Source organism: Panicum hallii, chromosome 5 (genome assembly GCF_002211085.1).
Source record: "Panicum hallii strain FIL2 chromosome 5, PHallii_v3.1, whole genome shotgun sequence".
Lineage (NCBI taxonomy): Eukaryota > Viridiplantae > Streptophyta > Magnoliopsida > Poales > Poaceae > Panicum > Panicum hallii.
Genome location: NC_038046.1, coordinates 56621305 through 56642721, shown reverse-complemented (window position 1 = coordinate 56642721; position 21417 = coordinate 56621305). Strand labels below are relative to the sequence as shown.

Here is a 21417-nt window from a genome sequence, read left to right as displayed (position 1 = left end):
TTAGTTTGTGCATTATGAATGATTTTAGCTATTATATATACTGTACCATACCACTCCATTATCGTTTTAGTTTTATTCTAAGTCAAACTTCTCTTAAACTTTGCCTGAGTTTATAGAAAAAATATATATCAACATATATAAAATACCAAATAAATGCAATATCAAGACATACTTTATTGGATTATTTTATGATGGGGGTAATGGAAGAGGTTTGCTGTTGCACATGTTAGCATTTTCTTTATTTTATAAACTTGATCAAACGAACTTCGAGTGACTTGCATTGTAGTACTCACCAGGTTTCTTTTCCTTTTGCATTTCCTGCGCCATGTTCTGATTAGGTTTAAAATTTATACCAACAACTACTAGTTTGTGGCTTTGTGCTGCTAATAAGGCCACGGCGGTAGGGCCCGGTTGCATGGAGCGTGTTCATGCCGGTGGGCGACTAGTTCGATTAGCCCATAGGGTGATCAGTGATGCTAGGAGCAGCTTGGGATCAGGTGAAACAGTGTAAAAGCTGGTGGCCTCTTCCGGTGTCCAGTGTGTCCTGTGCCGCGCTCTCTCATCCTCTCTTTCTTCCCATCGATCTGTCTCTTTGTTCCTTTCGTGCAACCGTGCATGCAGCATGCAGTCGATCATGAAAGCTGGCCTGAAAGGGTCCGTTCCTATATACGCTGGGAAGAGCAGAACATCATTCCGACCGTGCAGTGTTCTCTGGAGAAGAATCATGGCCGATACGAACAACGTGCAGCGAACAACGAAGCAAGGTGATAGACGATGTTCATCAAATACTTTTCAGAGTAATCAGTATGGTCGTGCGAATCAAATGGCTTAGAGAATCTGCTGCTGGAATGATCTTCGAATTCAAATGAATGTAGAATGGATGCAGGCACCGTTACAACTACTGCTGCTTAGAAAAATTCTAAAAGAAAAAAAAAGCTAGTAGTGGACCATAGCAATGCTGAGGAAACTAGTCGTGGCACCGTTGCCACACGTTCCCGGCCACCGCCTGCGAGCAAGCCGGGCCGGCCGCGGTGTCGGCGTGGCCACGATTGGGAAAAAAACGCAGACGGCCGGCGGACACAACGGGAAATCAGCCCGTTGGAATGCAGCGGGCCGCACGAAGAAAGAAAAGTCAGCCCACCAGAAGGAAGAAGAGGAAACGAGGCCCAAATACGGATCTGGTGGTTGGCCGCATTGGGTCAGGCCGTGGCCGAGCCCCACACGGGCCCGCGTGTCCCGCAGCAGCCAAAGGTGGGCTGGTTGACGCAACGCCATGCCAGACTGCCAGCGAACCAATCAGAGGTATCGTCGTCTACTTCATGGGGGGCCTGACGCTGACGAGGTTTCTGTCCGCGAGGTGGGAGCGGCGGCGGCATCTCTCTCACCGGCAGATCCGACGACCCCGTATGCACCAATTCTTGTCTCCCTTTTGCTCTTTGTTTAGCGACTAATATTCGATGTGGATGGGGGAAAATGTCGTCTTCTTGTTTTGACGGTTGGGTGTTCACTGTGCACAAACGAATAAACATTTTCAGATGGTTTGCATATATCTAATTTGATTACCCTGTGTTTGGGGAGTTATTCTGTTGGATTAAACACGATCGTCTGGACTTTGGGGGAAGATAATGTTTGGCAAACACGTATTCCTAACATTTAATTGTGATTTAGAAATTTTCTGTTCCTCAGCTCGACAGTAACAATCTTATGCTAATAAAAATCATTTGTGTTCTTCTTACCGAAAAATGAATATGCTTCTGGATATAGGGTGCGTACACATAAATATGCTTCTTGTTCGTCCATGGTTGCTTCAACCGATCTAACTGTGATGTTATTACTGATGGATCAATTACTCCAGTGGATAAACGAAAATGTCTGAAATGCCAACATGATGATAATACTCAAGGCCGCAAAGGAATAGGATCAGGAGCCTGCCTGCCAGAGGTATGAAATGCAGATTATGGAAGACGTAAATTCATGGCAAGACTTGTCTTATGCTTTGTTTATTACTGCTGCATTGCAGCCTGTTTGGTTTGTGGGGGATTTTATGGGTGAGATTTAGTAAAAAAAAAACAAGTGGATGTGGGTTCTTTAGTCCGTGTACAATTTGGTACGGAGGGAGTAGTATATAATGCATCACACTGGACACTGGTACAATCATGCTCGGAGCATCTAAAGAAAGGAATGCTACTTCATGTGGTCTTAATTGTTTTTTACCCCCATTGACTCAACCATTTGCTTCTATAATCCCTGTGTTACAATTTTCTCATGCCTTTGCATGCAGGATATCATGAGACATATCCATGCCCTAATGCCACTGCAGGATGATGCTCGCGCTGCTTGCATATCGCACACTTTTCTGCCATCCTAGAGATGTTATCCCAACCTTACCTTCACTTTGGAAATATTGGGATTGGATAAAAGAACGACTACAAAGGATGATCTTTCAAGGTATTTCATCAATAAAGTCGAGAACATCTTACATAATCACGTTGGCATCGGCGTCAAGGCACTAAACCTTGAACTCTTTCATTGTAGCAAGGTCGACTTGTGCTACCTCGATAGTTGGCTTCACATTGCTGTTACACCAGGGATTGAAGAACTCACCCTATCGTTACCTCATGTCTGGAAAGCGAGATACAACTTCCCGTGCCCACTTTTATTTGACTGAGGTGGAAACTCAGTTCAATATCTTCACCTCACTGACGACTGCACCTTCCGCCCCACATTTGCTCTTGGTTGTCTGAGACGATTACCGGGGATGAGTTAGAACTCCTCCTTTCCAAATCCTTCGCTCTGGAGTGTTTGAGAATCGCATATTGTCATGAGATAATTCATGTGACTATCCCTTGTCTACCTCAGCAGCTCAACAGCTTGCAGGTGGTCGAATGTGACAGGCTGCGAGCCATAGAGAGCAATACTCGAAATCTATCCTCTTTTCGCTTTGAGGGTTTCCTTGTAGGGTTCTCATTTGCAAATCTTTTGCTAGTGAAGAACTTAGAAATGTCGTGTATGTATCACGCGAACGTTGTCTCTTATGCTCGGACCAAGCTTCTGTCCATGTTTCCAAATGTTGAAACACTCACCATTTGATGAGGTACAATCTGAAACTTTAGATGATTACGATCACTGGTATGCTTATGACTGTACCTGGAATATAATTACTCTGAGGCATCTCTTGTGCAGATTGACAACACACCAATGGTGCCAGATAAATTCCTCCATCTCAAGTACTTGCAGGTTTGTTTTGCCGGGTCGATCTTTTCCCCGGCTTATGATTACCTTTCTCTGGTTTCTTTCTTTGACGCTTCTCCTTTATTGGACACCTTCATATTATTTGTAAGTTAATGTTCATATTGCAGATATACATGCCTAGCTTCTTGGTGCAACCACTTATCGGAGTATGTTAGTTTTCATCTGTTTTATCATTAAGCAGCAGTTATATTGTCACTGGTTTTATGCAGGTATCTCAGCGACGCATGAAGCACGACTCAGTCTTTGAAGGCCGCTTTCATCCGAGACAGATGCCAGAATATCGTCATGAGAAACTCAAGACTATGAAGATAAGTGGCTTCTGCTCTGCAAGGAGCATGATTGAGCTAACAGATCATATCCTTGAGAATGCCCCATCACTTGTCTTACACTGGATACCACTGACGGCGCCGCTAGGTGTTACCTCGGCAAATCTAGCAAATGCCCCATGATGTGAACTGGTATCGTGGAAGCCCACAGAGCGCTTTGGGATGTGAGAACATATATCATGGGAAAAGTCCCCCCCCCCCCCCCCCCCCGGTTGAGTTAAATGTCGTGGAGCCTTGCATCAAGTGCCATGCTGTTGAGTTACATGTCAAGATGTGTTGTTCTCTGAAGGGCGTTGGCACCGCTGGAGTCAGCACGGGAGTGGTGGCGCTTGGCCTTGGGAGTTGGGCAAGAGGCGGTGACGCTGCTGCAAAGCAGGGAGCAAGCTGCTGGCTCATCGCGCGTCGTGAACAGAGATGGGGCCAGCGAGGCAAACGGAGGGCTGACCGATGGGGAAGGAGAGGATAGGATTGAGTTTTTCTAGACGAAGGGCATTGAGGCAGGGGTGATGGAGACTTTTGATCAAACCGTTATCAGGAGAACCCTCTTCCTCAAGTAACTCCAAATAAAAAGGATAGGCCGACTAATACTAATCCCCTCAATTGGTAACATCTCCACTGAGATCAACGGGCAGCAACTTTTTTTTTTGCTACGCAAATATTGCAGTGCTGTAAAATTATTGGTTTCTAATAGAAGGTAGTGGTTGGAGTTGTGTTTTGAAGATCTTGCTGATGCTAAAGTTGCGTTGAAGCACTAAATAGTATATTGTTATTTGTGTCTGGAGGAGGGGATACCCTCGTTTTTTGCTGTCTGAAATCAAGAGTATTCGATTGGCCTTTTTTCTTTCTTTTGGCACTAAAGGCATCTGATAAATTGCACATGTTGTTTTGCATAACAGTATACGCTATGCACGGTAGAATAATCATCACATGGGCCCAGTCAACTCTTTGAAAGCAACATGCACTGATTTAGTGCCCTTTTTCATAGACGCGATAGTTACACGGTCACCAAAAAAATGCAGACCATGTTTTCATTTCTTACCAGGGATGGCCCTTGTCTTGGCTACTCAGAGAAATGGCAAGTACAGAACCTGCACTTTTGGTGGCTCCGTCGATTGAGCAGGCGACAAGGCAGGGCACCACCAAACTTCATCCCGTCGTGCTGCTTGGATCAGGAGTACTTTGGCTGTCCATTTGTCTGGCGATCTCCTCTCCTTCCCCAGCTCCTTTTATAAGGGGAAAACAAAAATGAGTCTACTGTACAATGTAAAAAGAACTTATCGAAAGGGGTTTTCTGGGAATTAATCCGGCTTTCAAGTTTCACGGGAAAAGGAATGAAGAACAATGGAAAATAAGTACGAATACGAGGGGCCGCGTGACAAAATCTTACCCCGTGCTCGTGGACACAGGACACCGGACACCCTCCAGGCCTCCACCAGTCCACCAATCTCCTCTTGGACCGCACGTGGGCCCCGACCCCGCTCCCCTGCCCATGCGGCCAGTCGGCCCGCCGTGCGTTGCCATGCCATGCCCATACAGAGCCAGCATTCCGGGACCCTGGCGCGTAGGCCCGAGATGGCAGCATCCCCACGAGGAATAAAAGAAAAATATTCCCGCCCCCGTCGCGCGGGCTGACACGTCCCCCGGCGGGAGGTAATATCCTTTCCTCCTCTCCCATTGGCCGCCGCCCCCCGCGCCCACCAACCGGGCCTATCCACGTGCCTAGTTGCCTACTCCGGTGAAGCTATGTGCTACTACGGCCCCACCCACCAGCCGGCTAGGATAGTTTGGTACAGCTCCAGCTTCTTTTAAAACGGTTTCTAAGATTCCTAAAGTAGCTTCTCTGTTAAATCTGAATCTATTTTCAAAATTATTCGATGAAACGTGGGCCTATAGAAGAAGTTAGAAGAAACTTCGATTTCCGGCTTCTTCTTCCCAGTGTAAGCTAAAAATAACTTTTATGAGGTGCTTCATGGATGAAGTTGCTGGAAAAATACCTTTGGCACAACTTTATGTGAAGCTTTTTTATGCTCTTCGAGAAGCTGTGCCAAAAAGGCTCTACGTGTATCGCTAGCAAACCACTTTTGCTTCCAGCACTACCCACGTGATGTCATCGGCGAAATCCCGCAACCGCCGGCCGAGCTCCAGGCCCGCACCACGGCCAGGCGCGCACACGTCCACCACCGCCCGCGGGCATCGAGATCAGCCGATCGTGAGTGTGGACACGTCGCGGCGTCCCGGTCGCAGGAACCGACCGCCATTTCTAGGGGGGTCGGGGTGGCCCTTCGAGCAATGCTGGCATGCGTTTCCCGGTATGGCCGTGGCCATCGCTGTCAGCCATGAAAGGGAGGGGCGAGCCTCTCTCCGACCAAGCGGGTGCGAGCGTGCCCACCTTTCCTAAATTATTTTTGCATTTTGATCCTTTTTTAAAAAATATTCATATTTGGACCTCTGGGAGAAGTAAACTCAACTTTAGAAGCTCGGCGCCGATCTGGTGCTGACATGGACAATACCTCGGTGCCATGGATCTCGGCATCGAGGTCGGTTCCGTGGATCTCAGCACTGAACCGGTATCCTACAAATTTTGGCATAAAATACAACAAATATTGTTCTGAATTTTGTGGAACAACACGTCTGTTGTGCAGGGTACTTGGCTTTTGGTCAGAAGGGCTGGGTTGGAGCCCTAACAGTGAATGTGTTTTTGCATCATTTTCGAATGATTTTTTTTTGTGTGCACCAAAATCTTTATACACGTTAGCCAATGCTAGCTTTATAGAGTTAAACTATTAGTCCCTCCGGACCCATATGTTAGGCGTATTGTGATTTTTTTAGTTTGGCCGGTTTGTTAGGCGTGTGCATGTTCCAATGACGATAATTAACTCGCGGGCAGAAAACGAAACTGTTTTGCATGCGTGCGTGATTAAAGCATTGGTGAATTAGCTTGGTTTAAATCATTTTGCTGCAGTAATCGCTGCATGAGGCCATGCAAAAGGAAGTTAATGGAGTTGGAGTAATTGGCATGCACACTGATCGGACTTCGGAGGCTCTCCTTGGTATGTGGACTTCTCCTCCTGACGCCTTAGAAAACGGTCTGGAGGGAGTAGTTAAACTATTAGTGTTTCCGTAGAGCTTCGTATTGTCTATAAAAAACTATTACTGTTCTGTGAATCTACATTTTGTTATTAGGTAATATTAGTTTAACTGGAACCGAGCGCTGCAAAAGAAACTAAAAAATTAAAAAAACTGCAATAACAGGGTTGAAACCTGGAACCTCTCAACAGAGTGTCTTCACCAACTGGACAAGAACGTTCTGTTGGAATAATTATTTTTCAGTTTATCATATGCCAAAAATATAAAGATTACCTGTTTAGCATCAAGTTCCATAGTATCGACTTCAACGCCGAGATCTACGACCGACTTCGACGCCAAGATCTACGGCGCTGATGTATCAGCGCTAGATCACAATCACATTCGATGCAACACAAAGCAGATCGATACCACGATCTATGGCACCGAGAGTCATGACAAAGATCTTTAGGGTCCAAATTTGAGTTTAGTTCGCCTAGCAATCTAAATGTAATTTTTTTTAAAAAACCAAATTGCAAAAATTACGGCCGCCTTTCCCTAACATCAATATCTGGTGGAGCGGAGCGGTTTTGGCCTGGCACGGGATGGGACCGGACCTGGCCGCTGCCGATCCGCTCCTCACGATCCGGGGCTGTTCCTTCTATCACATGCACGCCACGGCGGCCGGCGACCTCGCCGCACCAGGCGCTGCGGCGGCGGCGGCATCGCGCGCGAGCCGGCCGGAAAGGCGTTTTGGCGCGCGGATCCTGCACTTGAGCGTCGTTTCAACTCTCCAGCCAAGCGGTGAGATATGCTCCATTTCCTTTTGTCTTAAAAATAAGAAAAAATGGATCCAGCTCGCCAGCTCAAAGAAAGATAGTCTCCACTCTCCAGCTTTCACTTCTGCCTAGCAAGATACGCACACTGGCGGGGGCCACGCCGCGACAGCGCCCACCTGGGCCGTCACCTCCTCGACACGTACCCCGCCGGCGGGCCCCGCGCGGCCGCCCGCCACGGGTCAACCGGGAGCCGTGGACGCCTCGGCGGCCGTCCATTCCTGATCGGACGAATTCGGAGGTGGCAGCTCGCAGCGTGGCGACGGAGTCCACGCGGTGACGCGCGCGCCAATCAAGCTGAACGGCTTAACCGGATGGTTCTAGACACTTCGGGAGGAGAAGGTGCCTTGGGATATTTGACCTCAGATTCTCCCGGAGCGTAGTGGAGCGGAGTCTTAGCACGCACGTAACTGCGTTGATGCATTATTTATCCTCCGTTGTTTTATTTCCCCGTCGCCGTCGGATATCCTTACTAGTGTCGTGCAGTACGTGGTTTTGCCGTGGATGATGAAGGTCCCTATGTGTTCAACTCCGTACTAGCCTGCCTGCTTTGGCACGTGCCCGTCACTAGCCGGTCCAGCTGTCCAAAGTCCCAATCCACTGTATTCTTAGTTTGGGAGCCTAATGCTTAAGCAGTTGCTCAAGCACGTTCCATTGTTCTTCACGGTGCAATGTCAGAGCTAATTTACCTGCCAGGCTTAGCTCCTCCTGCCTCTACGATGGCAAGTGAAACAAGCACGCATCGTTTCCACTGACAGGTCCATCCATCAGCCCGTTGCGTTTTCTCGCGCAGCAGTGTGCTAACCACCACACGCACCCTCAAAAAGCAAGAACACACAAACAACCAGCTCATGCCTTTGTTAAACCTCCGGGGGAAAGCTAATCGGAGATCTAAGCGCAATTAGACAAGGCAGGGGCCCACCACGATAGCGGACGAATAATAGAAAAGCGCTAATGGCCGCACCGCACCACCGTCCAATTATATCACCACTCGCCATCTGCAAATCTTTCCAGCTTGCCGCCCCCTGACGTCATCCGCCATTTTCCCATTGTCAAAGCACGCTTCTCGTCTTGGCCGTCGGATGGCGTCTCGTGCATCCAACGGCCGGCGGCCTAACAAGCCAATCCTCACGTTCTCTTGTCATTATCAATATTTCTTATGAGGTCCTTTTCTTTTTGCTGGTTTGCCCTTCGTAACACATGGAAAATACATGTACACCGGCCGGGTAAGTCTAGTTACGGTCTCACTGTCTTGGTATGCAGCCCCCACATCGCATGGTAATTTCAGCGTCCAAATAATAGCACCAAATATAAAAAACATTTTTAATTAAAATTAAATACAATTATGTTAATTTGTTTGGGACAGCTAGAAACCTAGTATAGACGTCATTTTCTCCCCTTCACGATTTAATTGCAGATTTTTGAAGTGTTATCTTTTTCAGTAATGCACATAAGAGGATGAATCGACTTTTGTTTAAAAAGCATAAGTGGCTGCTACGATTGAGCTGATGCTTAGGAGAGGATGTGTTAACTTTTTATAAGGAGAAACGTTTATTTCCAAGTTCAAGACGCATGCTCTCTATTAACCATACAACTTTCAAATTACCATCACCAAATATTTGCCATGAAAATCGAAAAACAACCTAGCACGCGCGTCCACATGCAGGGCGCAGACAGATTCCTGCCATTACGTCGCATTATTCACCACCACCAAATCACAAAGTTCAATCACCCGGTTCAATTCAACCACTGAAAAGGCAGGTGGGCAGGTGGCGGAGCACCAAACGCAGGGGCTATCCACAATTTCCTCACAGGTGGAGGTCCAAACCGCAATTCCGATGGCCATGCGATGGCGCATGCCATGGTCCCATGGCACCATGCATCCATGCCATGCCGCCCCCGAAAATATCAAGGCCATGTCAGCAGCGCCAGGAGGCGATCTCTCCCCAGCCCACAGCCCCAGCCCCGGCATTCCCGAATAAGTATCTCCCTCCCCACCACCCGGGCCGCACCCGCCCGCGAGGATCCCACTGACGCGTGGGCCCTGGAAATCCCCGTGTCCACCTGTCTGTGACCCTGGCGCTCCTCGTGGGCCTCCACTTGCGCCGAGCGGGTGAAATAACGCGGCCGCACCACCACCACCCCGCATCGCGAAAAAATCTTTTTCTCGCCTCTCCTCGCTCCTCCCCGTTTCTCTCTCCTCCCCTCCGCCTCACCCGCCGCTCGCCGCGAAATCTGCGCGCGGACGCCGCCAGCTCGCCGTGGAGAGCCTCGAATTAGAGCGCGCCCCGTCGAGGTAATGCTCATGACTTTTTTCTGGATTTTTTTGGTCGGGTTTCGTGCTTTATGCGCTGTATTTAGTATTTACGGCGGTTTTGCCCGTTGATTTACGGCTATCTGTTCGCGGTTACTGGTACGAGTTGGTCGGGGGGTTTTGTGGATAATTTTTTGTTAAGGTAGTTTGGGCGGGGTTCCGCTGATAAATTTACTAGAGACGATGAGGATAACACGATGAAGATTTTAAATTTTGGCGGCGAGGTTGAGCTGATTGTTGTTACCGTACTCGGCGGATCGACGCGTGGGGGATGCACTTTATTACGATTTTTTGGAGGTTTTATTTTGGCTACTAGCGCCTTAGCTTGTTGATTGACAATAGTGTGGGCTTGAGATGTGCCTAGCGTGTAAAACTGTGTTCCGAAAAAAAAGTGTGCAGAATTGGTAATTCCTGTTGTGAAATTTATTAGCGCGGAGATAATTACAGTTTGCAATCCTTTGTTTAATTTATCTCCTTTGGTTAATCTGTTCTCTGGATTGTATCCAAAATGAAAAAAAAAACTATCTTGGATATCCAAATCGTCATCCTATTCCTCTGGATTTGTTAAACGGTACAGGGACTTGGGTGATAAGTTGTGTTTTCAAAATTCCAGGCCCTTCATGGACAAATTTCTAGATGCAGGCACGGAGGTACCTGCATGAACTTTCTGAGGTGTGAATTGTCGATTTCCAGTTCACCTTGAATATCTTTAAAAGACATGTTTACCAAATTGTTTTTCATTTATGTGATCCAGAATTGTAGTTTAAGCATCCATTTTTTTCATTGCAGTGCTGAAATGTCAGGCAGGATAGTAATTGCTGTTTGAAAATGGTTTACGGAATACTATCTCATCTTGCTCTAGTATGGGGAAATTGCTGTCGCCCTTTTGGAATCACAGCCACATAGAATTCTAGAATTAGAAATATCAAAAGAAAGTATCAAATTGATATTTCTGTGGAGTCATCTTTCTGAAACTTTGTACGTGTTTATCTTAACACATAATTGATCTCATACACAGTTACTCGAAGGATGTGGCAGATGAGAGATTGATAACTTGATATGCTTTGCTGCAGTTCAACTTAATTGAAAATTTGAAATGTAACATTTTACAGACTATTTGCTATTCAGATTGAATGGATCTAAATATCTAATCATTTTTCACTTTAGTAGATATGAAATGTCAAGAATGAAGAACAAATTATCAGTGTTGCTACTAGTCAAATTTAGTTTCCACCTTCCACTCGTGGTCCCTTGCACTTTGTGGCAACCAAAATATAGAAGTTAGTTTAATGTGAAAAAACAGATAAAGTACATGTAAATGAACTCAAATTTTCCGGTTTGTATCATGTATATTACCTAAAAAAGACTCGGTGAGGATTTCTAATCCTTTATCTTGGTAAGAATTTTGTTTGCTCATGTTTTTATTTGTATTCAATAATAAAATAGGTTATATTAGCATTTCTAGACATTTGCTCTGTTAGCTCCTTCTTCGTTCTTTTATCAGTTCCTGAGTTTTTTATCTAGTTGCTTCAATATTAAGCACCAGTTATTAATATTAATCATTTCCCCTATTTTTTTTCTAATGCAGATATTTTGAAGCAACTATGTTTGGGATTAGTTGATATGATACTTGTTCACGTTGGGGGATGCATACCCCCCCTCTGTGGGGGTTGATTGAAGAAGTTAACAGTACTCTTAGGCGAACTTGTGTCTTACTGAAAGTTTCTTGGTTTCGAGGCAAGTAGCATTACTAAGAGTAGGACCTTGGTGGCATAGATGGATGAACTGACTGACAACTTCAACACGGTGTTGATTACAGGTGCTCTTATTTCTTACTGGAGCAGTTTCTGTAGCTTCTTTCTTTCCCTTTGAGAGCGTTTCTAGTTTCTTGGGCAGGCTCTTGAGTTACCAAGTATGTCAGCTTCAAATGAGAAGTGGATTGATGGGCTCCAGTTCACATCACTGTTCTGGCCTCCACCCCAGGATGTGCAACAGAAGCAGGTATCTTTTGTATGCTATAGTTCATTCTTGTTATCTATGATATAACTTTCAAGATACCTAATGTAGATTGCAAACATCTTTGGTCACGTTTCTTTTGTGAAGGCACAAATTTTGGCCTATGTTGAGTACTTTGGCCAGTTTACAGCTGACAGCGAGCAATTCCCCGAAGATTTAGCACAGGTACGACATCTTGTACAGTAACTTAGTATATGTTGTGGCGAAATATATGCCAAATGTGTTTAACTTGTGTATCTTTCCCTTTTGCTTCTATGCAGCTCATTCAAAGTTGCTACCCATCGAAAGAAAAACGCTTGGTAGATGAAGTGTTGGGTAATACAAACTTCTGAGTTCTGATAGAAAATGTCACTGAACATGAAAAATTCAACAAAGTGTCTGACATATTATTTTTCCTTACATCTGTGCAGCAACTTTTGTTCTTCATCATCCCGAGCATGGTCATGCAGTTGTACATCCAATTCTTTCACGTATCATAGATGGGACGCTGTGCTATGATAGACATGGTCCCCCATTCAGCTCCTTCATCTCTTTGTTTAGCCATACTTCTGAGGTGAGGCCCTTACTATTCTGATAGGTTCAAGTGCATTTCACTTTTACTTTTATACTGTCTCATGAACATTATTTTCACTGCAGAAAGAGTACTCAGAGCAGTGGGCCTTGGCATGTGGCGAAATTCTCAGAGTCTTGACTCACTACAATAGGCCAATATTCAATGTTGAGCGCCAACGTTGTGAAGCTGAATGTAGCAGCACATCTGATCAGGCAACATCCAGTGATTCCACGGATAAGAAATCTGATGATTCCCCAGGAAATGAACCTGATAGGAAGCCATTGAGGCCACTAACTCCATGGATCACTGACATATTGCTCGCTGCACCTTTGGGCATTAGAAGCGACTACTTTAGATGGTGAGTAAATATTTATATTTGACATTTTCTGTTTGCTGAACTTCCTTGGAGAATGTGATCCTGATCATGTTATATTTATAAGAAATATATTTGCACAATGCAAAAGAGGAAACAAAGAAAAACCAGAACTATGCAAGACACAAACTTCTGAAATAAATGGTGACCGTGATGTATATATAGATACAATGATGGGAGTTTTAGTTCTCTGCTGCGAAATGCTTTTAAGCTGTTGAAATATATGTATTTTCTGCTGAAAATTAAGTATTTGCTATATTACATGTCTACTTTGTAATTGAGGCTAATCACTCTGTTTCCTTTCAATTCAGGTGTGGTGGTGTAATGGGAAAATATGCTGCTGGTGGAGAATTGAAGCCTCCAACTACTGGTTAGTAAAACCAATAACCAAATGCTCTATCTCTGAGTTGTGGATTTGCAGTATTATAGTAGTTATTGCCTTACCATTGTCATTTATGTAGATATACCATAGCTAACTTGATTTTTTTTGTGCAAAAACAGTAGGGGTTACCCCTACTGGGATCTAACTGGAAATTTGGTTTCTGAAATTCTGCAGCACAACTTTTGTATTCTGAAATCTCACAAGGTTAAACTATAGACAGATCAATAATCAATAGATACAAAGGAAGATGTTACTTATTTTCTTCGCTTTCTTGTTTATCTGAGAAATATTTTTACAATATTGATCCCTTAATCATAAAAACTTGGCCTGCGGGGGGAAGGAACCCCTGAGCATTGGATAAGAGAAGACCTCTCACGCAGGTCGAGAAAACCCCTGAACCCCTGCCCCACCCTTACACGGGGGTGCCGTTACCCGTGTGAGTGCGGGCTGGGACCTTCCTTTCGTGCTTTGGTGTGGCGGCAGGCGAGGGGATTTTTTTAACCCCAGCCTGAAATTCGCTCCCACCGGGAGTCGAACCCAAGGACCTGAGGAGTGCTACTGAGGCCACCTAACCAATCCGTCTAGGCACCTGTTCGTTCGATCCCTTAATCATAACCCTGATCCTTTTATATGTTTGGAACTTTAAGTGACAACACATGTTCCTGATTCTGTGCTTTGCTAACAAATCACGTGGGCATACTTTCCTTACTCTGGAATGTGGAGCGCATTTTTTTTTTCTTATAAGTGATGCTAATGTTTGTTATGTATGCAAAAAAGCTAGAGTAACATGTGTTTGGGTTATTTAGCTTGCAGCCGAGGATCTGGGAAGCACCCGCAACTTATGCCATCCACCCCCAGATGGGCTGTTGCCAATGGAGCTGGTGTTATATTAAGTGTCTGTGATGAGGAGGTAGCTCGTTATGAGACAGCAAATTTAACCGCGGCAGCTGTTCCTGCGCTTCTGCTACCTCCACCGACAACACCATTGGATGAGCATTTGGTGGCTGGCCTGCCCCCTCTTGAACCATATGCTCGTTTGTTCCATAGGCAAGCTCCAATCCACTATTGTGCTTAATCCACTTCCCAGATAATTTATTGATGGGTTATTTTCCTGTCAGATACTATGCAATTGCCACTCCAAGTGCTACACAGAGGCTGCTATTTGGTCTTCTCGAAGCACCTCCGTCATGGGCTCCAGATGCACTGGATGCAGCGGTGCAACTAGTTGAACTACTTAGAGCAGCAGAAGATTATGCTACTGGCATGCGGGTATGGCATATTTAATAGGTTATCTTTTGAGTGCAGAATTATCAAGTTGCCTCCTGATAGAAAATTGTCCAACGATCATCTTTTGGTTTAAATCTTCATTAACTGTGGCAATTTGTTTTTCTTAGCTTCCAAAGAATTGGATGCATCTGCATTTCTTGAGAGCAATTGGAACTGCAATGTCAATGAGAGCTGGTATTGCTGCCGATACTGCTGCTGCTTTGCTTTTCCGCATACTTTCCCAACCAACACTACTTTTTCCACCACTGAGACATGCTGAAGGAGTTGAAGTACATCATGAACCATTGGGTGGCTATGTAGCATCTTATAAGAGGCAGGTATGCAGTAAATTCTGCACCCACGTATTTCATATTTATGAACTCGTTTTTCCATCTGTCAGCTTTCTCAAAATCTAGTAATAAGATGATACTATGGATGCTAAAAATCTTGTCAAGTGACAGCACAGCTAATCAAGACAGAGGACACCCTAATATACGGTTATTTAGGGTACTTGATCAGCCAAAACATTGTTAATTGTCAAGAAACGTCTATACTTGGTTTATGTGTATCTCAAATGGAAAACTTTAACATTTATATGCATTGATATGATATGTTTCATCAGTTCCCTAAAAAGTTATTTTGTGATCTAGGATGTCCTGTGACCAATATTCTTCGATATATCACTTTACAATATTCAGTTACAATGATGTTATCACAACCAATAGCTGCAAATTAGCTTCCCTGACTTGTTGCTGCCTTTTTGTTTGCATCGGTAATTTTCCTGCCTGGGACTTCAACTACTCGAAGTTGGAAGTTCCTGCTTCTGAAGCCACTATCGATGCCACTGCACAAGGCATTGCTTCCTTGTTGTGTGCTCATGGTCCTGATGTCGAGTGGAGAATATGTACCATCTGGGAAGCTGCCTATGGTTTGCTGCCTCTAAGTTCATCAGCAGTTGATTTACCTGAAATTGTCGTAGCTGCCCCGCTTCAACCACCTACACTATCATGGAGCCTGTACTTGCCATTATTAAAAGTATTCGAGTACCTACCTCGTGGAAGTCCATCTGAAGCATGCCTGATGAGGATATTTGTGGCAACAGTTGAAGCTATACTCAGGAGAACTTTTCCTTCCGAAACCTCAGAACAATCCAGAAAACCAAGAAGTCAATCTAAGAACCTTGCTGTTGCTGAACTTCGCACAATGATACATTCACTTTTCGTTGAATCCTGTGCCTCAATGGATCTTGCCTCCCGGCTACTATTTGTGGTGTTAACTGTTTGTGTCAGTCATCAAGCTTTACCAGGGGGCAGCAAAAGACCAACTGGTAGTGATAACCATTCTTCTGAGGAAGTCACTGAGAATTCAAGATTAACAAATGGAAGAAACAGATGTAAGAAGAGACAAGGGCCTGTTGCTACATTTGATTCATATGTTTTAGCTGCAGTTTGTGCCTTGTCTTGTGAGCTTCAGCTGTTCCCTTTCATTTCTAAGAACGGTTCACATTCAAATTTAAAGGATTCCATGAAGATTATCGTACCTGGAAAAACCAATGGGATCAATAACGAGCTGCACAATAGCATCAGCTCAGCAATTCTTCATACTCGCAGAATACTTGGCATCTTGGAAGCTCTTTTCTCCCTGAAGCCATCATCAGTTGGCACCTCGTGGAGCTATAGCTCAAATGAAATAGTTGCCGCAGCTATGGTTGCTGCTCATGTTTCTGAGTTATTTCGTAGATCCAGGCCGTGCCTAAATGCACTCTCTGCACTGATGCGATGCAAGTGGGATACTGAGATTTCTACCAGGGCATCGTCCCTTTACCATTTGATTGATTTGCATGGTAAAACAGTGTCCTCCATTGTGAACAAAGCTGAGCCTCTTGAAGCTCACCTGACCCTTACACCAGTAAAGAGGAATAATCAACAGCACTCTGAGGAAAACAATATCAGCTCATTGGATAGTGGCAAGTTGGAGAACAAGAATGGTTCAACCTCACATAAGAAAAATGGTTTCTCAAGACCACTCCTGAAATGTGCAGAGGAGGTTCTACTAAATGGAGATGTTGCGAGTACATCTGGGAAAGCCATTGCAAGCTTACAAGTGGAAGCATCTGATTTGGCAAACTTCCTTACCATGGATCGGAATGGGGGTTACCGAGGTTCTCAAACTCTCCTAAGATCTGTATTGTCAGAAAAACAAGAACTGTGCTTCTCTGTTGTCTCACTGCTCTGGCAGAAGCTCATAGCTTCTCCTGAAATGCAGATGTCTGCAGAAAGTACGTCAGCTCACCAAGGATGGAGAAAGGTATGTATGTGTGCTTATAAGTTATAAACGTAGCTAAATAAGTAAATAGCGGTATGAAGTCATCTGTATTGTTGTTAGCATTATGGATGAATGACAATCCTTGTTTCTAATGTGTAGGTTGTAGATGCGCTTTGTGATGTCGTTTCAGCCTCACCAACCAAGGCTTCAACTGCTATTGTTCTCCAGGTCAAGATATTGCTGTATTCGCATGTTTGATCAAAACTAAATTTTGTCCAAAACTTGGGTTTTCTTTTTTTTCTCAATTAATTTATTTCAAAACAGGCATTGTCTTTACAATGACGCCTACATGAATATGTACCATATCCTCTGTCATCTTTTTGACGCATATTTGTTTCGCAGGCCGAGAAGGACTTGCAGCCTTGGATTGCTAGAGATGACGAGCAAGGTCAGAAGATGTGGAGAGTCAACCAGCGAATAGTGAAGCTTATAGCTGAGCTTATGAGGAACCATGACAGCCCAGAAGCATTGGTTATTCTTGCTAGTGCTTCAGACCTTCTACTTCGTGCTACTGATGGAATGCTTGTCGACGGTGAAGCTTGTACTTTGCCACAACTTGAGGTGACATCTCTTTCAGTCATCAGATTTCTTCACTGGAGAATCATATTAACAAAATTGCCTGTTCTGTTCTGCTGTCATTAAACACCATCGACTTACATTTTCCATATGCCTGCTGACTATCATTCTTCCGATGAATACCAGCTTCTGGAAGTAACCGCTCGAGCAGTTCATCTCATTATTGAATGGGGAGATTCAGGTTTATCAGTTGCTGATGGCCTCTCTAATCTGCTGAAGGCATGCCCTCTTCACTGATCTCCTTCCCAATCATTAGAATAACACTCATGATTCATGCATCCTTCACAGCATAGCATGCTAACTGAATGACTTGCAGTGCCGTCTATCGCCCACAATCCGCTGCCTTTCTCACCCAAGTGCACATGTGCGCGCCCTCAGCATGTCCGTCCTCCGCGACATCTTGAACAGCGGACCCATAAACCCCAGCAAGATCATCCAAGGGGAACAGCAACGGAACGGTATCCAGAACTCGTCCTACCGGTGCCTGGCAGCATCCATCAACTGGCAGGCGGACGTGGAGAGGTGCATAGAGTGGGAAGCTCACAGCCGCCGCGCCACTGGGCTGACGCTCGCCTTCCTCAGTGCAGCGGCCAAAGAGCTCGGCTGCCCCCTCCCTTGCTGACAAGGCCATTCTTTCGGGGACTGACGTCGGCAGCCAGTGCAGGCAGTCGCTGCAGGGTCAGCGAGTAGGATGCTAATCTCTCGATCAGGGATGACTTGCTGGCTTGTTTACATGATGCGATTTATACTGATATTAGGTGTTGTTTCCAAAGCATATACAGGGCCTTGCTCCCAAGGTGCAATTTGCTTTCGATCAGATGCTAGATGTTCAAGCATATGTAACTGCTTGTGTTGTACGTAACTTGTATGCATGTAAGCCTGTAACGTCGTTTCAATCTGGTTACTGGAGAAGTGGAACATATCTTTACCTCTCGTTTTACTGCTATAAACATGAGCAAGGACACGCCTATGATTATATATCCACGCAGCTTCCGATTGTATCTGCACATTAGCAAGCAGGGGTCATGCGCTATTATTATTGTTTTTTTGCCCGTTTTGATTCAGCGGTAGCAGTTGGCATGCGACTGCAGCACTGGTTCTAGGCAGTTCCGAAGTGAAGCCTAATAAGTTACGAATCTTCCACACAGTTTAGAGGCTGATCAGCCGCTAAATTCACGCAAAACCAACCCAACAGATTGTGGCGTTCATACGTTTCTTATTGGAAGGACACCCTCACGATATGAAAAGATTCAGATCTTGGGGTGTTCCGTCCTTGCTGTTGTTATAATCAGAATTGTTGTCTTTGTGTATCATGGAACTACCTTCTCTGACAGAGTTCTCGAGAATGCTCATTCAATTTTCCTGGTTAAATATGTTGCATTTCAACACTTCAGTGTCTCTTTGAAATAAAAAAAGGTACAAGTCTTCCTGGTCAAAATCCATGAAGTTAAAAAAAATGATGAAACAATGCTAGTGCGCAAATGCAGCTTTACAGAATGCAGCAAGTGAATTCATAAAGAACAACAAACCACCGCCCGAACTACTCAGAACCAGAGCATGACTTTGCAAGAAGAGCTTTGCACTTGGTACACAAGGAAAAGTCTTGTACTGAAGGCGGCAGAACTGCCAGTATGCTGCTTCCAATCTGGCAATCAACATATTTGTCCTTAAAAGAGGACTTGTGCCATGTACATTCTGTCAGAAGGGTTGATAATGTCTACAATTTTGTAATTCTATTTTCCAGGAGCTTTGCATGAAGACACACCGCTGGTGGCAACCAAGTCATATATGAGAATATGACAAACACATCATCACGAATCGATGGGGCTCCCTCAGCCAACAAGTATGAGACTTTAATGGCTCCAGCTAGTGAAAATCTGATCTTGAATACTTGAATGGACCGACATAAAGAACTATCAAATCTTCACATGGTTCTCACCTTCAATGACCAACATAGTGCATATCCACAGCGGCCTCACAAATTGTAATGCATGATGTCCTGATTTTGTGACGAGTGGTTGTTCCGTGGCCCATTTACGTTCGGCAATGAGTTCGTGGGACCATAACCTGAAGGCTGAATCAAATGATTCGAGTGGAAATTTTGCTGTAAAGGGCAGGGAAGAGCATTTGAGATGCCGGCGTTTCTTGTCAGGTCAGTTTCATCCATCCGACAGTCAAGTGCAGCAGCTATGTTTCCAAATGAGAAGGGATTGCTGTGAGCATTTGCAGCAGCAACATTATACGCTGGCTGTGGGCCTGGATGCTGTGGAGATGCTAGGGATTCCTCTGTGCGGTGCTCAATCTCATTCTGTGGAAAGTAGAAAGCATCAAGGACTTGGGGCATATGGATAACACCGAAGCAGCAGCAATAACACACAGAAAGGGAACAATTCTATTGGTTCATGGGGTCTCAAGGCAGAGTCGGTTTCAATGCCGACAGGTAAAGGCTTTAAAATTTCACTTGACAGATAATAGCTTTCTGCTGTATGGATATATGAGCCTCAATGTTAGTAAGCATTAAGCTTATGTATGAGTTGTAACATTATTTTGCAACAGTTTCATATTTACCCTCATTAGCACTTGTGGAGCTTAACAGGCACAATAAAATCTGAGCAAGTCTCATTGTAGAAGATGTGCTATAATCATTTCTATGGAAGTCACATTTATTGTAAATTATATTGTTCAGGCTTACTAGAGTCACAGATTATATTCGTGGCTAGTAAGGTCCTATGTGATGCACACATCACACAGTTCTACCAAGTTCAACTATTACTTATGTTCCTAGCATCAGATCATGAACCTAAAGGGGAAAACTGTAATCATGAACCTAAAGGGGAAAACTGTGACAACAAACCAGTCTCTCAACACATAATACTCCCTCCGCATAATGTGTCGATAAGGACTATAAGTGTTAGGAAAATTGGCAGAGACAAGTTGTTCATATAACCTGCAAGAATGTAAGTACAGCTGCAACAGGCACCTCTGTAGCTTCTTCATGCTGACTGGACAACCACTGGTAGATATGTTCCTGTCAAAGTTTCATGAAGAGAATTTGATTAGTCAAAGATAGCTGTGGTTACGTTGAATAATACAAATGGACAACTTCCAACGATTTACATGTGTCCTCTAAAAAAAAACCAATTTACATGACTTCGCAACAATCAAAAGTCTCAGACAGAGGCATTCGTAGAACACTGCAAGCCTTTTTTCTTCCAAGAATCCAAGGCAAGCAGTCCACAATTATATCTTGATTACCATATCTTCTAACCATTTGAAAATCCAAAGAGCAAAAATGTACCATAAATTTATGACACTCTCCAGACACTGCCCGCACCATCCAAAAGATTGACACCTACTCTGGCCTGACCAACCAAATTGCCTCTTTATTGTGCAGAGACCGCAGAAAAATTGCTGAGGGCAACATACTCATAATTTGGAACTCAACACTCTCCAAAACTATTGCGCTATAAACCCATCTGCTTTGCAGACTAAAATAGCATTGTGTAAACCTGACAACAAGCCGGCACGTTTGGCCCACATTCCGCTATCCAATACTGAATTCTCCGCAAAAATTCATCAAAATCAACAAATTCCCCCATCATATGCCGCCATCAACTCTATAGAACTCGATCAAAGATCTCATCTCCCTCTACCCTCCTCGTAATCTGACCCCAACCAGACCCAAGAACTCGCGCCAAGATCGCTTCCTCCGCGCGACGCAGACCACCGATCAGAGGGGGATTATCCGGGGAACGAGCAGTCAGGGGAACGCACCATGGCCCGGCGCTCGCCTGCGAGGAAGGATGCCTTCTGGTGCGCGACGGCATGCGTGTACACCTGGGACAGCGCGTTCGCGGCGCCCCGGAACGCCAGGTGCATCTCCTCCTCCGCCTCTTCCTCCGGCCTCTGCTTCTTTGACGCGTTCGCCGCCATCTGAGGCTCTCCCCCCTGAGCCGAAGAGGAGGAGGCGGCGACGGAGGCGGCGAGGAGGCCGCGGACGGGAAGCAATCGCGTCCGGGGTGGAGGGGGCTGTGGCGAATGGTGTCGCGATTGCAAGTGGCGCTGGTCCACGCCACCTCCGTGGACCGGGTGTTGGTGCACCGCGCTGGCGGGGAGGGCAAGCGCCACGTGGGCA

At 45.1% G+C, this 21417-nt stretch overlaps 2 protein-coding genes and 1 pseudogene across 4 annotated transcripts; 2 read left to right on the top strand and 1 right to left on the bottom strand.

Annotated features, from left to right (window-relative positions):
* Positions 1-1319: 1319 nt before the first annotated feature.
* Positions 1320-3701, top strand: LOC112892849 (annotated as a pseudogene).
* A 5837-nt stretch (positions 3702-9538) lies between these two features.
* Positions 9539-18262, top strand: LOC112893592 (protein GIGANTEA). Of its 2 annotated transcripts, XM_025961006.1 has the most exons (17): positions 9539-9773; positions 10405-10463; positions 11380-11610; positions 11688-11792; positions 11895-11972; positions 12068-12122; positions 12218-12360; positions 12444-12718; positions 13045-13103; positions 13922-14162; positions 14234-14384; positions 14510-14719; positions 15189-16688; positions 16806-16874; positions 17049-17267; positions 17409-17501; positions 17599-18262. In XM_025961006.1, the coding sequence occupies exons 4-17, from the start codon at positions 11706-11708 to the stop codon at positions 17902-17904; spliced, it is 3486 nt and encodes a 1161-aa protein (XP_025816791.1). In that variant the 5' UTR covers positions 9539-9773; positions 10405-10463; positions 11380-11610; positions 11688-11705; the 3' UTR covers positions 17905-18262. The 2 variants fall into 2 exon arrangements, with proteins under 2 accessions (XP_025816791.1, XP_025816790.1); XM_025961005.1 differs by lacking the exon at positions 10405-10463.
* A 339-nt stretch (positions 18263-18601) lies between these two features.
* LOC112893593 lies at positions 18602-21356 on the bottom strand. Of its 2 annotated transcripts, none has more exons than XM_025961008.1 (3): positions 21057-21356; positions 20263-20310; positions 18602-19590 (listed from the first exon to the last, which is right to left on the bottom strand). In XM_025961008.1, the coding sequence occupies exons 1-3, from the start codon at positions 21213-21215 to the stop codon at positions 19258-19260; spliced, it is 540 nt and encodes a 179-aa protein (XP_025816793.1). In that variant the 5' UTR covers positions 21216-21356; the 3' UTR covers positions 18602-19257. The 2 variants fall into 2 exon arrangements, with proteins under 2 accessions (XP_025816793.1, XP_025816792.1); XM_025961007.1 differs by having other exon boundaries at positions 20230-20310; positions 21057-21355.
* Positions 21357-21417: the final 61 nt, after the last annotated feature.